Genomic DNA, 7,624 nt, shown 5'->3' with positions numbered 1-7,624 from the left:
CCTCCCAGACACTGTTCAGAGAGGTGTACTGTTTTCCCTCCTTGTAAATCTCACATTTGATGATGGACCACAGGTTCTCAATGGGGTTCAGATCAGGTGAACAAGGAGGCCATGTCATTAGTTTTTCTTCTTTTATGCTCTTTCTTGCCAGCCACGCTGTGGAGTACTTGGACGCGTGTGATGGAGCATTGTTCTGCATGAAAATCATGTTTTTCTTGAAGGATGCAGACTTCTTCCTGTACCACTGCTTGAAGAAGGTGTCTTCCAGAAACTGGCAGTAGGACTGGGAGTTGAGCTTGACTCCATCCTCAACCCGAAAAGGCCCCACAAGCTCATCTTTGATGATACCAGCCCAAACCAGTACTCCACCTCCACCTTGCTGGCATCTGAGTCGGACTGGAGCTCTCTGCCCTTTACCAATCCAGCCACGCCCCATCCACACTCAGAAAAATTATGGTTCTTCAATGGTTCTTCAGATGTCTTCATGGTTCTTTAAAGAACCATCATACGTCAAAGAACCTTTTTATTTTGTGGATGGTTCTTCAGCTATTACAAATGGTTCTTTAAAGAACAAAAGGTTCTTCATCCTTAGCAATCTAAGTTTGATGGTGTAAATGGCATAAATATTTATTCACTATAATGAGGCTGTGAATTATACTGTGTGTTTTCTTTGTGTGCATGTGTGTGCGAAGGGGGAGGGCGGGATACCTGGCAATTACCCTTTAAGAGAAGATGGTAGGAAACTGAATATTCAAATAAAAGTTAGAAATATTTGCTAACAATAGACACAATACACACATTCAAATACTGTACTTTAGTTTTAAATTTTAATAAAGCATTACTATTTTCTACTCCAATGCATTACTTTTGAGATTATTATATATTTTTGAAAATATAGCATAATGATAATACTAGTTATTGTAAACTTTACAAACCACCCAGTAGTATGTAAGTCAAATTATAAAATACAAGTAAATAACAATTGCAGAACAGAATGTCAGTGTAATGAACACACACTTCGTTTTGACAAAGCGCACTGCTTAGGTAAATGATCTGAGTAGTTGTTCATCACTGAGCAATTTGTTAATATGTGTTTCGAGCCAAATAAATGACAGGGAGCGAGAGAGTGACGTCAGAACACGTCATACTGTAACCTCCCGGGAGCGGACGGGGGTCAGTCGTTGGGATGCGCATGCGCAGACAGAGTGTGCGAGCGGCGGGCCGTGACCTTTCGGGGGAAAAAACTCACGGACGGTGACAGCGAAACGGATAACAGTCTTCAGTACCTGCTGAACTGTGAAGCTGTGGATTCTGGGACTGTTGGAAAAGGTAAAACATTTTCATTGAAACCTTATTACTGTTTTGTTTTTGTTACTCGTCGTAGCTTGCTGTTAATGTTGTGCTAACAGTAGCGATTAGCTAGATACGTTAGCCGTTGAGGTCAGCGCAATTTAGTATCCAATTGTTTTCCTAACAAAACCACTGTTATAATTAAGTGAAGCTGCTCCCAGCTAATTTGAACCTTTGGCTTCTAAAATATGTGGTTCAATTGCGTGCTGCGTACATAACCTAGTGTCAGCTAGACCGAAATTAAAATTTAATATATTGTTAAAGTCACTAAAATGGCGCCTGAAGCCTGTTGTGGCGTGAGCTCTGTGTCTGCTCTAGAAACTCTGAAATTCTGTAGATCTGAGCCGTACATTAAATACTCACATGAACCTCTACTTTGAATTCTGTATGAGCTGTATAAAATACAGCTATGCATAAGTGTTTTGAATGAATAACTCTTTATTGTCTAATCAAATAATATATAAATGAATAGAAATGTGACATGAGAAGGTGTGTCTTTGACTGTTCCTGCATAACTTAGTTTCGGACTAGTTGACAAGTTATGCTCCGGTCATTTGATGTTTCCAAGATAGATGTTCTTTTGTAATATAGTTAATTTTTTTGTATATTTCATTTATCCACCATCATACATCATACATACAAGCTAAGAAGAGGTCGTTATACTAACAAGAGGTATCAACGCCGGGCCAAAGTTCAGCACATGGTTAAAGTTTGTAATCCAGCCAGGGTGTAAATATCACTCAGCAGCCAGAGCTGAAGCAGGTAGCATCAACACATAAATCTACTCTACCCGGCTTAAATCACAAGAGCACCTCTGACCAAAAAGCTGTAGATTTTTCTTGTTTGCACAAATTAATCCAGATTCACATTAATTGTGTTCACAGCTCCAACAAAATGAGGAAGAGGAGGGGGAGAAACACAATTAGGTTGAATTACAATTGGATGGAAGGTGAGGACAAGGAGAAGGAAGCTTAGGATGAGGAGGAAGAGAAGCAGCAGGAGCATCTTTAGGGATCCCTATGATGTCATTGAGGTTTGTTTCATTAATATGGTCCTCTCACAAAGAACGATGACTTGTTTTAGTTCACGTACTTCCTGTATTAAATAGTGATGTGCAAAATGTTGTGAAAAACCATGGAGCAGGTACGTATAGTGCATCTGCAGGTAAATGAACATCAAATCTCTAAGACAGACTGAAATCTGTATATTTGTCACCCTTATGATAAAACCCATGTCAGCCATTGGTTTATGGACTTTGTATTTTGAAGCCTCAACATTTGCTTTATTGCTGTTGCTATGTTGGGACCATATTAGGATGAGGGATCAGAATCTGGAGTCATGCACACTATTGTTTTATTTAGTGTGTATCCATAAGATTCGTACAGCAGATCCAAGTTGTGCCTTGAAAACCGGAAAGTCGTCTGCATAGAGGAGAACTGTAATAGCAGGCTTGTACAAAGTGAGGCTTTGTGCACTCGTTTTACTTCTGTCACCCTGTTTTGATGCAGATTTCACTTGAAATCAGGCAAGAACTGGACTTATTTTTTATAATGTGTTCTTGTGAATTGATTGTGTATCGCATATGTTTGATTTGACTTTCTGCAAGACAACAGTCGTCCGCTGGCCAAAAAAGTTTTCCAAATACCTCCACTTGATCTAGCCTGCATTTAGAAAAGAATAGCAAAAAAAATCTGCACCTCCTGCTTCAGATGCAATTTGTGTTTCTGTGTTCAGAGGCAGCGGCGAGAGGGGAGACCTCGGCTCATCCAGCTGGAGAGCCTGACCAGGAGGAGTCTAACATTAACTCAGCTCTTCCAGGGCACCCTGCAGACTCGGCTGTTGGCATCGACGAGGGATGACGTGAACGCCAAACTGGAGTCCATCACTGCACAACTGCACGTATGCGAGTCAGACCTTCTGAGGAGGGTTTCACTTTTCTCTCTTCTTTATAAATGACTCTTTTCTCTATCTCTTTCAGCTCCTTGTCTCAGAGTGGGAGGGATTTGAAGCACAAAGGGAGGAACTTGTCGTTTGGTTGGCTGATATGGATGTCCGCCTGAGTGAGGTTGACCAGCTGACAGGAAACACCACTGAAAAACTGAAACAACTGCAGGTGTGGGCTTGTTTTGATATGACATATACAGGGAGTGCAGAATTATTAGGCAAGTTGTATTTTTTAGGAATAATTTTATTATTGAACAACAACCATGTTCTCAATGAACCCAAAAAACTCATTAATATCAAAGCTGAATGTTTTTGGAAGTAGTTTGTAGTTTGTTTTTAGTTTTAGCTATTTTAGGGGGATATCTGTGTGTGCAGGTGACTATTACTGTGCATAATTATTAGGCAACTTAACAAAAAACAAATATATACCCATTTCAATTATTTATTTTTACCAGTGAAACCAATATAACATCTCCACATTCACAAATATACATTTCTGACATTCAAAAACAAAACAAAAACAAATCAGCGACCAATATAGCCACCTTTCTTTGCAAGGACACTCAAAAGCCTGCCATCCATGGATTCTGTCAGTGTTTTGATCTGTTCACCATCAACATTGCGTGCAGCAGCAACCACAGCCTCCCAGACACTGTTCAGAGAGGTGTACTGTTTTCCCTCCTTATAAATCTCACATTTGATGATGGACCACAGGTTCTCAATGGGGTTCAGATCAGGTGAACAAGGAGGCCATGTCATTAGTTTTTCTTCTTTTATACCCTTTCTTGCCAGCAATGCTGTGGAGTACTTGGACGCGTGTGATGGAGCATTGTCCTGCATGAAAATCATGTTTTTCTTGAAGGATGCAGACTTCTTCCTGTACCACTGCTTGAAGAAGGTGTCTTCCAGAAACTGGCAGTAGGACTGAGGGTTGAGCTTGACTCCATCCTCAACCCGAAAAGGCCCCACAAGCTCATCTTTGATGATACCAGCCCAAACCTGTACTCCACCTCCACCTTGCTGGCGTCTGAGTCGGACTGGAGCTCTCTGCCCTTTACCAATCCAGCCACGGGCCCATCCATCTGGCCCATCAAGACTCACTCTCATTTCATCAGTCCATAAAACCTTAGAAAAATCAGTCTTGAGATATTTCTTGGCCCAGTCTTGACGTTTCAGCTTGTGTGTCTTGTTCAGTGGTGGTCGTCTTTCAGCCTTTCTTACCTTGGCCATGTCTCTGAGTATTGCACACCTTGTGCTTTTGGGCACTCAAGTGATGTTGCAGCTCTGAAATATGGCCAAACTGGTGGCAAGTGGCATCTTGGCAGCTGCACGCTTGACTTTTCTCAGTTCATGGGCAGTTCTTTTGCTCCTTGGTTTTTCCACACGCTTCTTGCGACCCTGTTGACTATTTTGAATGAAACGCTTGATTGTTCGATGATCACGCTTCAGAAACTTTGCAATTTTGAGACTGCTGCATCCCTCTGCAAGATATCTCACTATTTTTGACTTTTCTGAGCCTGTCAAGTCCTTATTTTGACCCATTTTGCCAAAGGAAAAGAAGTTGCCTAATAATTATGCACACCTGATATAGGGTGTTGATGTCATTAGACCACACCCCTTCTCATTACAGAGATGCACATCACCTAATATGCTTAATTGGTAGTAGGCTTTCGAGCCTATACAGCTTGGAGTAAGACAACATGCATGAAGAGGATGATGTGGACAAAATACTCATTTGCCTAATAATTCTGCACTCCCTGTATGTGTTTTCACAATGTACGGTATGTAGTATGTGTACTATAGAAAAAAACAAGGGTAACTACAGCTATTTATGCTTATTTATGTACTTTGCGTTTGTCGTTGGTGTTCTGCATTTTGGTGATGTGGCTAAGGTTGAACAGGCACGAGGCTGGTTGTTTTGTTATTTTATATGAATTTCCTGTGGTTTGTGCAACTTTCTCATGCTAAACAAGAACATCTGCCAGCAGTTTATTTACACTTTATTTGCACCACGCCAAGGGTGTGTTTCAGAAAGACTGTGAAAGCAGGTTTGTGGTGCTCCATTTAAACTCCTTATTCATTTAGTGACTGGCAAATCTCATATCAGAGCATACTAACTTGTTAAAATGAATGTCTTTACAAACACTGAAGAAGCTTTTACAATCAGTCTGCCATCAGTAGACACTGTGGCTTTATTATCAGCTCAGAACAAAATGTATGCATCTTTCTCATGTTGTGACTTTGTGGTCTGTAAAGCAGCTGTCAGCATTTTGTGAAATATTTGTTGTAGAAATCACTATTTAGGTAAAAGTAACCTGTGTGAGTGTTCAAACATGTGAAACTCTGGTAAATCATTAGTCAGTTATTATATTGCAGTGACTCATATTGATGTTGGAGATAATGTAAATATATGAGTGAAGATGAGTGTGCTAAAATCATTAAGATTCTAAAACTGGAATAAATTGAGCTTAAAGCGACCGTCAACAAATTTATCAGTGGAGCAGACCTCAGGGCATCCTGTGATTGGTTTTGCTTGGTGGTAAAATGTAGAAATCTTGTACACCTTTTACACAGAGTGGCAACTTTCTCATACTCACATGTCTGAGATACCAGCAAACTCTTGTTGCACTATTCAGTTACCAGTGCAATAAGAGTTTTTTGGGGAAGGAAATGTTGACTTTTATTTAGATTTACTTCAAACTCTGTAGTTTCTCATGAACATTATCTAATCTCACTTAGTGTGTGTGTGTGTGTGTGTGTGTGTGTGTGCGTGCATAGTTTCATTGTTGAAGTGAGAATGCTGGGGCTTGCTTTTTGTGTTTTTGGTATCTGTTTTTATATGTGACATGACTTCAACTCAAGAAATAAAGCATTAAAAAATATATTAAGACATATTTATTAATGTCAAAATGCTCTAGATCAGGGGCGTCAAACTCATTTGACATCATGGGCCACATATAGCCCAGAGAAACTACATGATCATTTTGTGAAATTACAGAAAACGTTCTGGTAGTTCATCTTCCAGACTGTTTTGTAGTTATGAAATTGTAAATTATAACAAACACATTTTGGACTGGCTGTAAAGAAAACAGTCCTTTCTACAGCAGACAGTGAAAAAACAGGAACTTTTCTGTGATTTCATTGTTTATCCATTGAATGGCAGTTGGAGATGGGGGGGGGGGGGGGGTTAACAATCTATCTAATCTAGCTTAAAATCTATGCTGCTGTTTATATTTTCCAAACCCGTCGGATGGGCCAGATTGAAGTATTTGCTTTGTGTTTGACACTACTGTTCTAGATGGTGTGTTTAGTATTAAGAAGATCGTCCCAGCAGAGGGAGGGAAGGTGCTGGATGATGTTTTATGCAAATCATTCCAATATTCCAGCCTCGAGTTCAGTATCCAGCATCTTCTTGGCACTTAAGAAAGTCCGTGGCACCAATCAACACCGAGCTCAAATCCGAATAAGAGAGACAACAGATGGAGACGTATTTGCATTCCCGAGCAGTTGGAGTGAACAACACAACAGATGCTTTGCTTTTATTTTTTCCTGTGTTCGCTCGGACATTTGGAGGTATGGTAGGCAGAGAAGGACAAAGAGCCAAGGCCAAATATCTTGGCTCTGCAGGGACAACAGCTGGGAGGAACAGACCAGGAAGTCGTTTCACTTCATTAAAGACTCAGCATGAGAGCAGCAGAGCTTTCCTAGCTCACCCCGTTCTCATGATCACTCTACTCCTCCTCCCGCCTACTGGCCAATACACACTTGTGCATATGCCTTTCCCCACCACTGATGGTTATAAGTCCAATTAAACATGGCACCTATTCCTAAACCTTTCCCATCAGTGCAATAAACTATCCCCCAAGTCTGTTTCTATTTCTAACGTGGTCATTGAGCTTCTAAGCTCCTCACAGCTGATCCTCTTACAAGTGTGAAAGTGCTCTCTCCCTCTCCTCCATAGCGGAGCTGCTGTTTCACAGGTACAACAACCAAGGCTGGACTGGGACAAAAAATCGGCCCGGGCATTTTGACTAGAGACCGGCCCACCAGGATAAAGATTGAAAATGTGACGTCATTCAGGGGTAAAACCGCAAAGGATTCTGGGAACTTGTGGCAAGAGGTACTAGTGCACGCAGGCTTTCAATTGAACTCAGTTACACAGGATAAAAAGAAACACAAAAAATGGCAAGAAGCTGTTGTAATATTAACTGCAACAGCCGGTCGCATGACAGCCATGGGAAGCCGATCGGTTTTTTTTTAATCGGATTACGTCGTTGAAGAGAAATGTTTTAAGCCATGTTTCCGAAGTAAGAGCCGACGGATGGTCTGG

At 40.9% G+C, this 7,624-nt stretch overlaps 1 protein-coding gene across 2 annotated transcripts; it reads left to right on the top strand.

Moving 5' to 3' along the window:
• The first annotated feature begins 1,190 nt into the window (after window positions 1–1,190).
• Window positions 1,191–7,170, top strand: LOC113026453 (uncharacterized). 2 transcript variants are annotated; one of them, XM_080304590.1, is made up of 5 exons: window positions 1,191–1,329; window positions 2,235–2,383; window positions 3,085–3,249; window positions 3,329–3,463; window positions 6,593–7,170. In XM_080304590.1, exons 2-5 carry the CDS (start codon window positions 2,327–2,329, stop codon window positions 6,980–6,982), a joined length of 747 nt encoding a protein of 248 aa, XP_080160716.1. In that variant the 5' UTR covers window positions 1,191–1,329; window positions 2,235–2,326; the 3' UTR covers window positions 6,983–7,170. The 2 variants fall into 2 exon arrangements, with proteins under 2 accessions (XP_080160716.1, XP_080160717.1); XM_080304591.1 differs by lacking the exon at window positions 1,191–1,329 and having other exon boundaries at window positions 2,215–2,383.
• The last annotated feature ends 454 nt before the right edge of the window (window positions 7,171–7,624 follow it).

The sequence above is a fragment of the Astatotilapia calliptera genome, chromosome 7 (assembly GCF_964374335.1).
Source record: "Astatotilapia calliptera chromosome 7, fAstCal68.1, whole genome shotgun sequence".
Taxonomy (NCBI): domain Eukaryota; kingdom Metazoa; phylum Chordata; class Actinopteri; order Cichliformes; family Cichlidae; genus Astatotilapia; species Astatotilapia calliptera.
This window is presented reverse-complemented; position numbering and strand designations above follow the sequence as displayed.